The 18,439-nt window shown below is 36.7% G+C and overlaps 1 protein-coding gene across 3 annotated transcripts in view; it reads left to right on the top strand.

The window, feature by feature from the left end:
- Positions 1-3,030: 3,030 nt before the first annotated feature.
- The window catches only part of ptpn11b (protein tyrosine phosphatase non-receptor type 11b), a 40,264-nt gene continuing 24,855 nt past the window's right edge, over positions 3,031-18,439 (top strand). For all 3 annotated transcript variants that reach the window (XM_086159663.1, XM_086159666.1, XM_086159664.1), the window contains exons 1-2: positions 3,031-3,161; positions 17,423-17,545. In XM_086159663.1, coding sequence (XP_086015789.1) covers positions 3,148-3,161; positions 17,423-17,545 — 137 coding nt within the window. In that variant the 5' untranslated portion in view covers positions 3,031-3,147. The remainder of the gene's footprint in view (positions 3,162-17,422; positions 17,546-18,439) is intronic.

The raw sequence follows: 18,439 nt of genomic DNA on the forward strand, positions 1-18,439 counted from the left end.
AAGAGCACCAGCCTATAGAAACCATCACCTCGGGGTAGATGGGACATCCTGGTTTCCAGTGGCCTTGGTGGGAAACAAGGCTTTGTCTCTACTAGACTCAACAGGACATCAGTCTGCTCTGTGATGTATTGCCATCCTGATGCCTCAACAAGCCCACAGCTATCGTTTCTGCTTTGGAGTAAATTTGAAACCTATCAAAATAACTTATATTATTGCTAGTCTGGTGCAACAAAGTTGTTTTTTTTTTTTTTTTAACATTACAGTTTGTTTCGACGTCCAATGTATCGCATCATTGAAACTTGTTGGCGTTATCCATCACGGTGGCCCCTTATTCTTTGACTGGTCTGTTTTCCCAGTGTTGTTGGTCATTGATACAAAACAGTCTTAAAAGCAGGCAGACACTGCAGTGTTTTAACAAACAACAGAACCTGCAGGTTCCAAGACTCTGATTATTGATTGGCATTCTGTAGGAAATTGTATCCACAATAATGGCTGCCTTGGCAGATTAGAAATAGAACCTCAACACAAAATCTAGAAGTGTAAAGCTTTTGTTAGTTGGCAAATGTTAAAATCTTTATCCAGTGCCCTCTGCAGTTACCTCTATTTCACATCAACATACAAGCTCTTAGCAACAGCCGCATTGATATTCCTGTTTGTTTCTGTTTTAGTACTGTTTTAGTGTCTTACTTATCACTCTATCTTTTAATAATGGAACAGCAGCAACACAGCCAAATTAATGAGCCACAGATAAGATGGTAAATCCAACTTTTGAGCTGTAACCCCAGAAATAAAGGTGACACAAATACACATGCCTCAATATTTAAAAGAAAATGAAATACTTACATTTCAGCCCAGAGACAATCGATAAAACTAGAATACAAGTTACAATTAATATTACTTAAACAGTATCTATTCGGAAACCAGTTTCAGACAGCCCGGTTCGTACTGTAACAGAGAAATAAAATTTGAATTAATCAAATTTGTGTATTCAGTACTTTGTGGGCATAAATTTGGTGTTAAAGCAACAAGGAACAATAGTCATTCAAATGACCATGAAATGGAAAATACAATTTTACAGATTAAGTCCCTCTGAAGTGAAAGATACAGTATATTATGTATATCATGTTATTTGCCAAAAAATAAATGATGTTTTTGGGTATTTAACTTCAAAATCTATCTTCGTTTGTCTTATAAGATAAAGTTGGACTCATCATGGTTACATGTACAATATATATGTAAACAACTAGTATTGTGTTCTATAATCTTTTTATTTATTTTTTATTTAACCTTTATTTAAAAATAAAAAAAAGTTTTGTTGAGATTAAAAACCTCTTTTACAAGGGAGTCCTGGCCAAGAGGTAGCGATAAGTTACAGACAGACAATATTACAAACATAGCTCAAATCAGCCTGTTCTAATAATTTGAGGCATTTTGAGTAACTGACAATCTTCATGTTATTCCCACACAATTTTTGCAAACCTTCTCAGGCCTTTGGGCTCTCACATGAAGACACTAGAAGATATCTTGACTAATTTCTGCTCAAATGCATATTGGACCCAGAGCAATGTGATTTTCTTCAGTTATCTCCCATAGTGTTTCCCTGAAAATAATAATATTTTCATCCTTTTTTTCTGATCACCTTTAAATGTGACATTAGTTACAGAGAAGGCATTTTAATCCCTCAATGAATAGTAGCTGGATTAAAGTTCCTGGCTTCCATTTATCACATTTACTCCGCTAAATTTCCTTCCTCTCCTCCCATTACACATTTATTATCATTATGTATTCACTTGACAGTAATGTCTTCCTATCATGTGACAGGATAAAACAATAAACCCTATGTTGAAATCTATCATCCAGCCTATCCAACCTAGAGTTACTTAAAATTTTTCCTCGGAAAAAAAATCTATGTAACAACAGAAAGTCCACAGAGAGGAGAAATTCACATTCCATCATCTCAGTGCTTGTCTGTAGGCTGTAGCAGCACATCAGGTCAAAGAGTGGAAAAGCAAATCCATAAATGTGAAACCTGTGGGCTCAGACAATTGCATAAGCCTCTCCATCCCCCAGTAGATTAACCTCCAGTGATAACCACAGGCTGGTGACGTCAATGCCGCTCAGGCTTGCTTACTGTCGATTGCTACAACCACCATTCTCCTGAGGTGTTCCATCATGACTACAGCATGAAGACCAAGGATAGAAAGTGGTATTATGCCAAATTTGAAGTAAATAAATGAAGAAATAAATAAAATGGTCTCTACATTATAGCAAGACGTGAGAATATACTGCAAAAAAAAAAAAAAAAAACAACAACCAAACCTTTTATTTTTTTCTTTTTATGAAAAATCTTCAAAATCATGCCTTGATTTGCAGAGACGTTTATCAATCTGCAAAATTTTTAAATACTTAGATTCTTATTAAGGATTTTTGGGAACTACTTTGCCAGAAAAGGTACCTTTTTCTAATGTTCAAATTTCTTTCCTCTGTTGGTCATTTTTGCACAAATCCATATTTCTTTTCTCAGCTGGTAAGTTTGTACTACTTTTCTTTTGGCTTTTCCCTTCACGGGTAGCCACTGCAAATCCACCTTCTCCATCTAACCCTATTCTATCTATCCTCTCTAACACACCAACTCACTTCAATGCAATGCAGTGCAATGGCAATTTTGTTACAAATCTTGTAATATGTAAGTTTGCTACATTTGGCTACTATCACTTTGCGATATGGTGATTTTCTATTGCTTTGTTAATTCACATTCAAAATACACCATTGCCTACAGTAAATCAAGATTAAAATTTAGTTTGCAGTGGGTGAGGGGGGTGCCAATGAATTTAAATTCACAGGCTTTATTCTTGTATATAGATTAAGGGAAAATGATATTTGATCATTTTTGTTATATACATATTAAAAAAAAAAAGTAAAAATGAATCACACATATTAACAAAATCAGTGGCTCAAAATACAATTGAAACGCACTTCCCAGCACAGCTTCCGGTGGCGTTTATTTTGAAGGGATAAACCGGAAATGAGCCGACAGTTTTTCTGTCGCTTGACAGAAAGCTTGTAGGCAAATCGTTCTACAGTCCACAACGCTCAGCAAGGCTGAAGGGAATCGTTTGAGACGTCTCGACAGTTTCAGGCACTGCTATGACATCTCGGAGGTAAAGTTTATATTTTGAAGCTGTCACTTTATTCCAACGCGAAACCTTTTTATTGCAACCATCCAGGGAGAGAGAGCGAGCGAGAGAGAGAGACATAGATGGAGTGAAAGCGGGCGAGATAGTAACTTAACCGAAGCAAGAAGGCAGGGGCGCCTCAACTTTGTTCCTGTCGCAGACCCCTTAAACACTGTCACTTAAATGCCTTACAATTACAGTTTCCATCCCGCTGAATAGTTGAAATGCTTTTTCTTATTGCTTATAAACTGGCATTTGGCTGTATTTTTGTATTTTGAAACAAAAAAAAAAAAACAAAAAAAAAAACGGCAACAGAACTGTTGAAGGTAAAAGTTGAGCGTTTTGTTTAATCTGGCGAACTGCCTCTTAGTGAATCATTTTCAAATTAATCCGATAACGCAGAGCCCAAAAAAAAGTAAAACCAATTAAACCGCATGGGTGGAAAACTCTCCTGCAATATTTTATACTTTCACCGAATGTTAAAATAGTCCGATTGCATTGAATCAGATTCCATTTTCGATGTCCCCGTGTTTTGCTTACACTAATTACTGATTATTAGGAACACCTGTCGCCTCCGAGCCATTTACCTGACACATTAGATGCAACACAAGCGGCAACAGTGTTTCTGTTATTTACATTATATATACATTATTGGCGTGTATACCCCCTTTTTTGCGAGTCTATCTCCATTTTAAAGTAAATTCTGAGATTGGATTTGTAGTTTCCTGCTGTAGCTCTGGAATGCCAAAAGTAAGTATCTGACAGATGAATTTGTTCAGTGGTTTAAATTTATGGATGTATGTATACATGTATTTTTGGGGGGGGGGGGCGCTTCAGTTCATTTTTGAATATTTTTCAAGCATGCATTTCAAGATTTTTTGTTTTGTTTTAGAATATTAGATTTGCCACATTTTGTAGAGTAGCAGCATTGTATTTTCTCTCAAAAGTAAGCTTGATCACTTGATCAAAACAGTAGATATATTCATCAAGAAATAGTCATTTGTTATACTTGCATTAAATGCAACAGACGTGTTTTTTTAAGGAAATTTTTTTGCAGAGCATATGTGAAATAGCCTTAGTTGTAAGGGCTGATCATGCTTCGAAACAAACCAGATGTAATCCAGATGACTTTTATAACTTCATAATCGCATCTAATAGATAAACCACAAATAAACTGTCCACAATAACGAGTGATTTATTAATTTAAATACTTTATTTAAATATAGGTGACATGGTATGAACATATTTCTTTAATATCCTGGTCATCTCATGCTGCCCCCCCCCCCTTTTTTTTTCCTCTAAACTTAATTCTTGCTCAATATTAAGATCTCACCATTTCACTCTTAACTTTGAAAAATCAAGTGAATTTTCTGACAAAACAGGAAATTAAAAGTAGAAATCCTATTTATCAGTTCAGGTACCTGCATTTCAAAGAAAAGGCAAATGAAAAGTTTGCAGTGTCTTTACTGCTGTTATTCAAAGACAAACTCTTCCAGGGATCATGTTTTTACAGGCACCTGCATGAAAAAAATGAAAATATCTTGAATATTTGCAGGTCACGACTTTGTCTTTGCATTAAACACAAATGAATCCTGACACTTTGAATCATTCATTATTAGTCACGAAAATGTAGATTTGGTTTTATTTCATTTTCCCTTTGAGTGCTGAAGAATATGATTTGACACGGAATGTATTTACAGGAAATTTATGTTGATTTTTTTTAATTAGACAAGCAACTTATAACGGTATCAATATTACTGTTAACTAATTCACACAAATGAAAATGTTCTATTTATTTATATAATTCGATTTTTAAGAGATGTATTGATGACAACTTTATTTGGTGTCATGTGATGAAATCGAAGGGTAATTATTGCATTTATTTTCCCCATCAGTAACTTGATCCTCTGACACGTTACATATTATTCAATAAAGACTAGTCAAAGGATTACAGGCAGGATGCAAATCTCCCCGAAACACTGACTTGATAAGGATCAGTTGCAGAGGGTGTTACTTATTTGGACTGTCTTACTCTACCAGATCATGTATTATTACATCCTACCTCACACCACAAACTACAAGTTGATTTTAACCATCACATGCTTGCGCACAATCTCTCATTTTGAAAAGCTATCATCAGACATTATTCACACTTGGAAGCTACCAAATATTTTTTTTCTGTTAGATTACTAAAGCTATGTCAGATCTCTTCAATTAATGATTATGAAAGCATTTCCATGAAACTGAATTAAGATGCCCTTTGCACTTAATTGATTGAGTAAATTTTGGATATTCTTAGATTATGTTTTTATGTCAATATTCATATACCAGCTTGTGAATATTGAACATTAAATTTCAAAAATATCTTACATTAGCTGCAGACTGATGGTTTTTTTTGTTTGTTTTTTTTAAGATTAGTTGTATATCGCTTGACCTGGTGAAATAAAGCTACTTTATAGTTGTTCTGTTGAGCTCACATTGCAGAGGAGTTTGTTGGAGTGGAAGAGGTTTCATTCTTGTAAATGTTTTTATGCAAGGTGACCTATGAAATGTTGACTCCAGCAATCACCTTGTCTTTAGACCATTTCAGCACTTGTGGGCTTGAGAAATTGCTCAGTTTGCAATTCCAGGGTTTATAGTTGATACAAAAAGTCTCTCACTATATGGGTGGAAATATGTAAAAGATATGAAAGGAATTTTTGCATTTGATCAGCGCAGAAAGTTTGGAAAGGGGTAACCGTGATTTTGAAAAAGATACAGAAGTGCTATTTTCCACAAAAAAATTAAATTTGAATTAAAACTAGTTTTTTCAGAAAAAAACAAAAAAACAAAAATCTTATCAGACAGGCCTAGGGAAAAGTAATACAGCCACCCTGTCTACACAACAATTTTATTTATTTATTTTTTTTCTTAACCTTTTTAGTCAAAATGACATGACTACAGTTAGCATTTATCAACATTCTGTGCTTTGGTCTGTCCGTAGAAGGTTGACACAATTCAAGTCCTTGTAATATTTCTGCAGACTTGGCCAATTATTTACCAGTCACTGGTTGATAAAAGTTGTTTTTGGTTGAATGTTCCCTCAGTTTGTTTTTACTGTATAAATTCAGGATATTTGAAGAATGTACCTGAACTTTGGACAAGCATCTGGTGTACTGTCATGTTTTTTGTTAACTTCCATTTTATTTGTGTTTTGATAACCAATTGCTATATATCATATGATCTTTTCAGCTAAAATAAATGGGCAATCAACAGAAATAGTAATTTGTGGATTTCTCTTACACTGAAGTTATATTCAACCTGTAACAAGAAAAGGCAATAAATATATAACAAAAAACCTGAAAACAGGAAATTATTTTTGCAAGCCTTTTTTTAATTGTATGTACATTTTTGAAATGAGACATTGATGAGATTAGACATTGCTGTATTTGTGAGGTTTATGTCAGACATTTACAAGACAGACTGGTGCGTTCTTTCGCTGCCCCAGGGAACAAAGCCAGCAGCAGAATGAGGTCAGAGATAGAGGGAAAACACTGAGACAAAGTTAAAACTTGTTTTCATCTCTGCTAGTTTCCATGGTTTGTCACCGGACGAGAAACGTATGACTCGACTGGCCCTCACTGGTTCTGTACTTCCTGAGCTAAAATACCATGGGGGAACAATGCAGGAGTGCATGTCCTTTTGATGTAACAGGCCCTTTCTCTTACAGATGACTTTCAGTCCAGGAAAATTGTAATGGGTTCTGTAACAAAGCAGAATAACATTGCGCTGCACTTCCGTTTTGTTTTGCATCTTGATTTTGTATAGCATTACAATTCTTCCACCATTGTAAATGACATCTACCCCCTCTGTTTATGAAACAGACCTCATCTTTCACTGAAACTCATTTGACCAGCTGAGAACAGTGTTTGAGTTTTCTTGATAAACCGGCAGGAAAACAGTCCATGTGGAGGAAAAGATAGCTCTGCCAACAATTCCAAGAGTGCTTTGACCAGCCATTTTCTAGATATACAGTACGCATGACTTTATACTTTACATTCACACTAACAATAAAATACATAAATAAGTGTAGCAAAGTTGATTCAGGATCTTTAACCTGTTTGTTTGAATTGTTGTGATGCAGATTAACTTTATTTTTAGTTGTTGTTCAGTCTGTTCACCATGTAAAGAGATCTTATTTTAGCCATTAAAACGGACACATGAAAATTGCTAATCTAAAATATTTTATGTTTTCTAGACCGTTAACCGAATCACAAAATGTTTACTATGGGGATGCTGGAATAACAGACTGGCTGTTTTTTTCTCAAATCTTGCAGCTTAAAACTGATGCAGAAGTTAATTTGGAGAGCCATTACAGACAATGTACAAAATAGTAGTAAGCTGCTTCAAAACTATTCTTCCAAGGCTTGACCAGTCTTAGCACAGAAAAATTGTGGTGATTTCAATTGGGCCCTTTGCAGTTATCCCAAATGTATTCATCCACTTCCTGCATGTGGCTAAGGTTACTCAGCTCATTTATGTAGATGTCAGTTGTGCTATTTTCTTTGTCTGTGGTTTGTGGAGAGAGAGCGCAGGAAATGAGCTCTGATATTGACTAACATTTTCTACGAAATGTCTTTGGTCGGTCATCATCTACTCATTGCTTTTTTTTTCTGAGAAAGGGATTTTCCTTAAAATTTATTGTAAAGAGGCTTCTTGTAGAGCGCTTCTCTCGCTCAGCAGATCTCATGACTTTCTCCCCCTTTTCACCAAAGTATTGACACACTGACTGTAGAGTTTGCTTTTCAAAGGCTAACCTACTCATCAGGAGCAATTTTGGAGTCAGAGTTTCTCCAAAAGACAGTTGCAATAACAGAAACTCATGAGCAGTTTATCAGTGTCCTTTTCCGAGTGGTGAAATTAATTGCTCTGTAATCACCCAGACCTTTTCTGATTAGTAATGTATTATACATTTTAGTAACTTTACCAGAGACCACTGGGAATGCAATGAGACTGAAAATCAACCTGTCTCATTGTTATTTATCTAAATGTATATACCGTATTTTCCAGACTATAGAATGCACCATTACATAAGCTGCACCCACTGAATTTTAAAAGAAAAAAATATTTTATATATTAAGTGCATTGGATCTTAAGCTACAGATATCAATGTTGTGAAATTAGATATTCACACAAAGGCTTTGTAAATGTTTATTTACAAAATCTTTGTCGATTGTTTCCAAACGGTGCCTGTAACACTCCAATAAAAGGGCTAATCAAACAAAACACAAAAGTCATTGATGGCTTTACTCATCCTCCTCCTGTGCACTGAAACCACTGAAGTCGTCTTCTTCAGTGTTGGAGTTGAAGAGGCTCAGAAAATCTCCATCACACCTTTTCAGTCTCTGTTGGTGTTGCTTGCAATGTCACTTTCATCTCGAAGTTACCTCTTAAGTTGTGCTGTTCTCTTCACACAGCAGTCCACCCTTTCAAAACCTGTTAGTGCTTGTGGATTCTTTCACACTGTTCCATGCTGTTCGGACCCACTGGCAGACCTCAGAAAAGGATGCTCTTCACATGCGGCCAGGTTTTGTAAATGATTTCTCGCCGCTGGTCATCTAAGCCTCCCATTCATCTTTGAGTGCCGCTTTAAATGCACGATTCACACTGTGGAGTGACTGCAAAAACTTAGTTGTACCTCCAACGCAAAGCTTCCATGTAGCAGCTCTATTTCGTTCCTGGATAGACAGATCGATTGCTTTCAACTTAAAAGCTGTATCATAAGCATTTCTTCGTGTGCTTTCCATGATGAGGGTGTCGTGCTGTGTTTTGCGTTGAGTGCGTCAAAAACTACCATCTTTTCTTTTGCATAGACCTCTTGCATCTGTCTCGTTTTTTCATTTCCTGCTGAAGCACCCCCCGAGGGGCAATTGCGATGAAATATCCATAGATTAGCTGCACCGTTGTATAAGCTGCAGGGTTCAAAGCATGGGAAGAAAGTAGTGGCCTATAGTCCGGAAAAAACTGTAGTTCCTGGGTCAAGTCTTCAGTCCAGTAGTGTAGGCCACCTGACGATATATACAGTCCGAGAGCCTATTACAACAATAACCCGTATCTGTCATCCCTTAAAATAGAGAATTTTACATGTGTTGCATGAGTTTTGTTTTGGCTTTATTTCTTATCTATTTGTATGTATCAGAAGTCTTGCTCAGCTATCCAGTGGGAAGCAAGAAGCTTCAAACAACTGGCAACAATTAAGCGTGTTCTATTACAGTATATTCAGCATGTTGTGGGTGTTTCCACCCTGACTTGAAATAATGATTCAGAGATGATCCGTCTTCATTCTTTAGTAGATAAGGGCACTATTTTCAATTTTTAATTTGTCTTTCTGCCATAGCTTCTCCCTGTTGCAAATTTTCTGCATATTTGCATTGAACAATGTTTTGTAGTGCAAAACAAACTACTCTCACATAGAAAAATGTTATAAACAGTTTGAGATTTGATTACAATATAGCACACAGATTGTACCTTCCTTAGCTGGCCATTTTGCTGATCAGGCTGAGTCATTGCCTGGTGTGATACAAACAAATGAAGCATAAACTCATTGGGGTGGGCGGGTGGGCTGGGGTCTCATGTAAATACCATGGATGATCAGCTGAGCTAAAAATATCTGCAACGTTACCAAAATCCACACCCTATGGCTTGTCTGTTACCAATATAGCTCTAGCAGAGGCTTTCATGCTGTGCTGCAGCTACTAAGTATATCACCTTTTTGTCAACAGGCCTAGACAGGCATGCTTTAAATAGCCCACCAAGGCTTTATTGAACTTGAGACATTATGTAAGAGGCTAGAGTGGTGGCTGGATGCATGCTGCGCCTGTTTCCCCTCAATAAACCTGAGGCCTAACCTGCAGTGCTCAGTTGCCTCTGCTGGCTTCATTTTATTCTCGCCTAACGTATTATCAAAAAGTCACTATTTTTTTTTTTTTTTTTAACAAATGTATTTCCCCTTTATCTGGTCTCACTTGCTGTTTCGATACAATCAAATGCAGGGAAATAGTGCTTGGTGGTGGTTATCAAAGAGAATCCTATTCTTGGAAAGCCCTGAGTCACTCTTGCTTCTGCTTTCATGGTGTGTGTGTGTGTGTGTGGGGGGGGGGGGGGGGGGGGGGGGGCAGGGAAGAAAGACTATGGCTAGATAGGAAATGTATGCACCTCCATTAGTTGATTAATTCTATCAATGATTGAAATTAGGTTATGTATTTTGTTTTTATTTTTATCACACACTCCATCCATCCATCCATCCATCCATCTTCACACAGTCAAATTTCAAATTTTCTCTGAAACGTCTGAGATATCGGTTATAAACATTTCAGTGTTTGTTAGCAAGAAACGATCTTTTGTAAGCTCTCAGGTCTAAATCCTTAAAACATGATTATATTTTTCAATCAAGCGGTATTGGTTGTAATAAGAAATGTCATAGCTTATTGAAAGGTATCCAATGCCTATGGGAAATTACCCTTTGTTACTGGTTACCAATATGTGAATCTCTCGTAACAAGCACATGTTGGTGAAAGATGGTCAGATGGGTTAATCATTAAAATGAGCAACACACACAGGCCAAAGAGACTCCTGCACTTAGACACACAGAGGCACACATAGCAACTCCAAAATAATAGTTTTTACACAAATCTCAGAAAGACTTTGAAAAGTAATAAAACCCCTTGGACCTAAGAAGTAATTTTGAGAAAAATGGGTGCCAAACCAAAAGATAAAATGACATCTTTGATACATTCTTGTAAAAAGATAATGCTCCAGTTATGACCCAAAGCAAATCATAAAGTACTTTAACTGAGTGAGTAGAGAACATTATAATCAGAACTTAAAAAAAAAAAAAAAAGACCTACCTCTGGCCGTAAGTAGTTTGTTTCATGCAGATTCCTGTGACATATGCTCAATGTGGAGAAAGAGGTTAGTTGTTTTTGTGAGAGTAACTATAGTACTAAATTACTGGAAGTGGCCTTGTCATTTTTGTTTGTTCATTGAAATTGTTCAAGTGGTAGATGGGGTTGTGTTATAAGAAACCATACAATTTAATCCTGCCACACTTTAGTTTTTCCACTTGATTTACTAGTTCCCGAACCTATTCCTACAAAATTAATAGCCTAATGGTGGACTGCTGAATTGGCTAGATAGAAGGTTTTAGCTTGGCAAGGTCTGACTGTGATCTGGTGTAACTACGCCATGCACGATTAGGTGTAATCGGCAGGCCTGGGCAACACAGCTGTTGCATTTAGCCTCCGACTAGATAGCAGGGACCTTGCAGCTTTCAGAGACCTGGCACCCTAATCTGGTCTGGCATGGTCTGCTCTGTATTACAGCCAGAGAAAATTCTCTTGGCTTTAGGAGCATTGTGTGGGCTTTTGGAGTTGAACCTTCGGGCAGCAGCTGACCTCTTGGAACACAGCATCAAGAGGGTGAGGCTGAGGAAGGAGAGAAGGTGGTCTTACCATTCAGTCTAAGCTTGTCACATTTGTCTAAGGTTATGGAGGAGAGGCATTTGGGGCTACGGGATGGACGAACCATGCTATGAGGCCTGCTTACGCTTGTCCAAATCCCAGATTACAAGGCCCTCAGTTGCTCTCTGTCCTGTGCACACAGTCACTCTCTCCAACATTCTACCAAAACAACACTTCTGTCTCTCTCTGTTTAACCCTGTAATTCTTTCAGAGGCACCCCACCCCATGTGGTCTCTATATTGCCCTTGCTCACTTTAGCCCGCCCTTGTGTAACACTGCCCAGTGTTGGATTATTAAATCCTGAGGTTGCTGAAACAAGAGGCTGTGGCTTGCTTCGACCAGATTGGTGAACTAGGCCAGAAATTATCACATTCAGATTAAACAGATTTCAAACTCATAGACCATTACTTTATGTTTCATGTCACATGCCATTTTGCTCTAGGTAATGTAAAGAATCTAATTCTGAAGGCGGAGTACCAGGATATGTTTGTTTGAAGAGTTGAGGTAATGTTTATCATCTAAATTGTGGAAAAGGCCCTCTCCCTTCACTATGTGCAGCTATGTGAATCATCAGCTTAGTATTCCCACTTTCAACTTCCAGACAGTCTCTTTCCGATGATTTGACAACCAATGGCATTGCTGTGATGAGGATTAGATATGGATTAGTGACATAAGTTATTTTTGCTTCACTATTATTTTTCTGTATGAATCTGTGGGATTAAAGCAACACAATGACTAATCCTTTGACCATCTGACACTCTTGCCCTATGAATGGCCCCTAAGTATTGTAACATCAATGTGTGTGTGGGGGGGAGGGGGAGATAAAGAGAGAGAGACAGATCATATAAGCAGTAAAGGAACGTAAGCCGTGTTTTACACTTTCAACTGATTGTTACAGTAGTTGAGTAGACTGTTAGACTGTTAACTGCTGTTAGAAGGCTTAATAATTCTTAATTCCTCACACAAATATTTGATACAGGGAGGGAAATGTATAATCTATTTTCTCAACATTTTTTTTTTTTTGAGTTTGCTGTGACTGGAGTACTTGAATGCATTCTCTTTCAGGCCAAGTTAGTACACATTATACATCTATCACTATTGTGAATTTTTAAGCCTTTGCAGTTTACAATTTATTAAACTGAGCAAGCAGCCAGTGTTTGCTAGATTATTGACCTATGCAATTCTTGACAAATTCCTGTCCAACAGTGTATAGAAATCCATGAAAGATATAACATAGGAAATTGTAAGACTATGGGACAGCATCTTATACTCAAAAACAGATGTCATGGAACAAAAAAATTAGATGACTTTTTACATCCAGAGATGACTCTACATCCAGTTCATTTTCGAACATTTGTGAAAGTAATCATGAGACCATTTTAAACTGTCATTTATCACCTGCTAAAGAAAATGAAAATGTACTCAATCAGCAACTCATTCTCCCACTCCCAATTTCCAAAATTTTAAGTAGATGAACTAGGTGGGCATGTTTTGTGTGGGGAAAAATCATATGCAAATGCTTATCCAAACAGGGATTGCCTCAGTCGTTCATGTCAGTCTCTGCTGCATTAAAATTATGTGATTTCAGAGGGATTTTCATAGATTTTTAAACATGAAAAATGACAACAAATAGGTAATACAGTTTTTTTTTCTGCTTTCGTATGTAGGGTTTTATACATTGCTCTTCTGACATACTGTTGATTTTTGGTTAGTATTTGGGATAAAATGTTTCGTCACAAGGATATATGGTCACCAAAGGATTCTCCTTTCAGACTTGTGGATGATTCATTTAACATACCGTGTGTTACCATTTGAATATTTCCACTTCAAGTGGCTCGTACCAAGCTCAGTGACCAAACATCCTGCCAGACTTCTAGAGATGTGTCTGATGTCACTGAGGGCCTTAGCCCAATCATACATGGTTTTCAGATGTATTTATACAAGTAATCCCCTTGTAATCGTAAATTTATCGTTTGTGGAGTTGCTCCTATAATCTTCGCTGTGTAGTGGTGGAATGAGTGTGGAGCAGATCCTGTCCCTGTTATGTGGATAACAGGGTCAGGTGTATACTGGGTCAGATGTCAGGCTTAATGTGGTATTTCTATCACCAGCTGGTTCAGCCCAGGGCTTTTCCTCTCGCACTCATTTCCAAAACTGATATCACTATTTATTTCCAGGATTTTCACTGCCAATTCACTGGCTAAGATTCAACCATATTCACCTTTGTTGACAAGTTGTCTGTTATGTGTTAATTACTCATATTTGACTGAAAGGTTTCTAGACCTAGACCCGCTGAGCAGATACAAGTCATGTTTTTCTTACGGTGATATCTTTGTGTCATTAAAAAAGTGTTTAAATATTCATCCTGTTATATCTCTCAATGTTCTTCTCAGAATTCCATTAAAACACTTGTTTTTCCTCTACTCCTGGCTGTCAGATGGGGTATTATCAATAATGTGCTTTCATAACAGGCAAGACTGTAGTGACTGGCAGATGAAGATTTTAAAATCACATGACTGGATTTATCTTCTCAATTTGTCAATGTTACACCTTTTCTCCATTAATTTTGAATGTTGCATGTTTTAATCTGATTTTCCCACAAACAAACATGATAAACAAATTATTGTGAATATCTGTTTCAGATTACTTAATATGAATAGAAAAGATGAAAGTATTCAAAGTACAAAATTTTTACTCTTAACTATTTGTGGTATAATTATAACAGCCATTACTAATAATACGAATGTCTTTGTGCACCTGAGCAAAGAACAGTCTAAGATTGTTCTGAAATGTACAAAGCTTATGTATCATCATCAGAGTGAAACTTTTTTAATCCATCATGAAGTGCATTGAGTTGTCACCTGCCTAATCCCTGCTATCAGTTTTCAAGATGAAGTCTGTATCACAAAACAGGATTAGTGAGTTAATAAGGTAACTTGGTAAGAGATCATACAAAAGGAGATCATCACATAATGACAAATCAAGTATCTCTGAAAATTAAACCACCATTCAAGGATTCAGTGCTCAAATAATCAATGGATACACCCCTTTAAATCTTCCAACATTAGTGTTCCTGTGGCTGAAATGTATTAATGTCAAGTCAGTGTTAAATTTTTTGTTGTTTTTTTTTGCAAAAACTCAATTTCTTGATGTGTACTTAATATTGAACTGCTATTTCTACAATAAATTAAATTAAAGAAAACACCTAAAGCAGCATTTAAACTATCCTACAAGATGAAATATGGATTGATGGACCATATCAAACAATGCGGTACATTGTAAATTCCGGTATGATTTTTCATCAATTACTTCTATTTAAAACATTTTTAAATGTGCTTACATGACTGTATCACAAATTGTGGACTTATTTGCTGTATTACACAACGGGTCTATGGTGAGTGAAATAAGGGATCTTGTTTCAGAAATGGATTCACTCTTGATTATTTTCCATGTCCCACTAAAATCCAGATGATAGAAATTGTGTAATTCTGCTGTTACAAAAACAAAAGTACACTATGTTTTATTAAGATAACTTCCTTGGTGGACATCATATGTTATTCCTAAAACATTGTCACCAAAAATTACCATTCAGATTTTCTTAATAATGCATTCAACATGACAGAACATCGTGGCCCTTTTTCTTCATATATACTGTATGAAACCTCTCTCCCCAAATTCTGAGAATTGATAGAAAAACTCGAACACAGAGGCTATGCATATCATACTCTTCTCTGAGAGAACTTGAAACTTATGCAGCTGGTTTTTCATGGTGATATTAAATTTTTATGCACCAGCAAGACAGACAGAATCTCTCTGAACCATTTTACACCACTTGTGGTTTTCATGAACATTTTTTTGTTTTATTCAACCATCTTGTTACCCAAAAGTAGCCCTGGTTGGCTGATGGTTCACTGGATTAGCCAGCAGTGACACACAGTAGTTAGAGAGGTTTAAACCCAATCATCCCTGCTTAACCATGGGCTCTAAATCCACACAATGACCTACTGCCATTCGTTGTAATACTGCTGCTGCATCTTGTCTCTGGTAGATTAATTTAGGCCTGCCCGCACTGATCAGTTTTTACTCAGCACTCCAATATGATAGTGTAGGTATCACTTGGTTATATCTTGCTTCAGTTTAGTCTCTGATATAGTCCTTCAAAGCATAGCCCAGAACTTCAATGTACTAGAGATGTACATTGGATAAATATTCAAATCCTGTGATTTGCAACAGAGGAAGTGAAATGCTTATCAGTTCTGTAAACGCCTTCAGTGTTAAAAAAAAAAACAAAAAAAAAACAAAACAAAACAGTGCATACTGTTTTTGGAAAAAAATACTGATGGCATGAACTAAAATGTACAGGAATAAAAAAAACAATAACTTGTGTTGAGATTTCTCATAGCAAGCCTCGGAGTCACTTTGTGGTAATGATCTTAGAGAAACATTTTCAAATAGTCAAATGTATTCTATTTATTTATAGAAATTGCAGGATGGTTCATATATTTTGTATCTAAAAACAAAGGCAATGAACATTGACATAATGAATTTCATTGGATTTTGAGATGCAAAAACACAGTAAGGAAAAGTCAGATGTTCTTGAAATACTGGTGATTAACTTTTAATCTAGGGCACATAATAGTGTTTATTTACATAAGAGTATTGTCACATTTGTCAAAATACTCAAACATATACCTGAGACATTTATTTATTTTGTAGGAGTGTTAAACCATGAAACCCTACATAACATGTCTCTAAACTTAGTTTAGTTCGGTTGAAATATTTCTATTATTCATAAGCTGACTATGGAAGCTTCTGATGTGTCATCGGTTTGTAGTTTATAAGAGGTTGCTTGATTAATTTTCTGGCTGTATGCTTTGATAGATTTCATATTACCCATGTACCTTACTTTTGTGTATCACAACGAGAAAATGCGCACCCACTGCCTGATGATACATTTCAAATGGTGTATGCCAGCAATTTTATGACCAGCAGTCATCCAATACTGAGAATCATGAAAGGTATGCCTCCTTTATCAAGCCCAAATCAAAAATCCCTACAACTGCATCCAAGTCAAAGAGAGGTAGAAATACAGTAAAGTGTTTATTAAACCTCATAAAACTTGGTATTAGTGGAGTGCCTCAATACTGATATCGATTGTTCCGGTTTGATTCAGCTTCCATAATACAGGATCAAATCGGAACAATACAGGATCTGAGAAATCTATAGTCATTTAATTTGTTCCAGTTTAAACTGCTTGTAAGAACCTGTTAATCAGCAGGAGAGTAATTATTCAGCATTTTGCAACTCAATCTTGGGACAGGGGTGGGTTATGTTATAAAATACTCCTGCAATACCATGCAAATGTGAATGCAATCCTATACAATTCTATCATCACAGATTTGACATTTCAGTGAGCTGTTAAGTAAATTATTTTCACCTGTCTAAATACTTATTCTGTACAGTATTTTAAGTTATAACAACATGCCACTAATTGACCACACATCGTAAATTTGAAATATAAATTTTTCAGAAATGTAAAACAGTACAGTTTAAGCTCTGATACAACATGTTTCATGTTATCTGAGCGCAATTTTGTGATTGCCAACTCTGTGATATACAGGTAATAAAAAGATAGAAAGACATACCACACAGCATTGGGGGTAAAAAATTTTTCTTAGGTTATCCTAATCTTTAACACACACTTATCTGATTCCCCGACTATCTTTTGCACACATTGTTTTCTTTTAGGTGGTTCCACCCCAACGTCACTGGAATTGAAGCAGAGCAGCTCCTGTTGACAAGGGGCGTCCACGGCAGTTTCCTGGCCCGACCAAGTAAAAGCAATCCTGGGGACTTTACCCTTTCTGTCAGGTAAATCTTCACAACTACTTTCCCTACTACTTCTTGATCTTGTTTTCACGTTATTTCTGCCTCATTGGTTTCACTGGCTTAAAGTTCAACATTGAGAACAAACAAAGCCTTGGTGCTGTTGTGCTAAGAGGCCATGGAGTGATTAAAGAGGCAAGTAGTTTATTTGGTATATTGTACCGTACAAAATGAAAAATAATCATAGTGACACTTATGTTTTAGGCACTTTTTACCTGCTGAAGCGGTTATTTTATTACCAAATTGTACCGACTGAGTGCAAAGTGTAAAAACCCTAAAATATAGGTACTATGACCCGAGATACAGTTCAAGTTTTTCGCCTGTGAGCAGACGGATAGGTGTTCAGAAGGGGTAGCATGGCTAGCGTTTCTGCCTAACCGCACAAAGGGCTGAGTTCCGTTCCAACATTGTGTGTGGAGTTTGCATGTTCACCTAGTGTGTGCGTTCTCCCACAATCAAAAAGCATCCCAGATGTGTGAATGAGAGTGTGAAGAGTGGCGACCAGTCCAGGGTGGATCCAAAGTCTCGCCATACTACCTGTGGGATAGGTGTCAGTAGACACACTGTGACCCTAAGTGGGATAAGGGGTAGAAAATGGATGGGAGTTCAAAAGGTTGCTTTTTCCTTTGCTTTCTGAATATCAGATAAGTCAGAAGCCCAGCAGTGTAATCCCTTCAGAAACCAGTCATTAATATCCTCAAACGTTTTTCTTTTAATGTATGGCCATAATTGAGTGTTGCACTGAATTTGTTATTTCTAGTAAATAGACCTTGACAATACCTGCTGTGGTGATTAGAAGGCAGGAAATAAACGGAGTTAGAAGAAACCGTTTCAGTGTCTCTTCTTAGAAAAAGAAGCTTTTAAGAGATACGTCCATCA

Source organism: Fistularia commersonii, chromosome 14, assembly GCF_037954325.1.
Source record: "Fistularia commersonii isolate RoL2024-O1a breed Wild chromosome 14, RoL_Fcom_v1.0, whole genome shotgun sequence".
Taxonomy (NCBI): domain Eukaryota; kingdom Metazoa; phylum Chordata; class Actinopteri; order Syngnathiformes; family Fistulariidae; genus Fistularia; species Fistularia commersonii.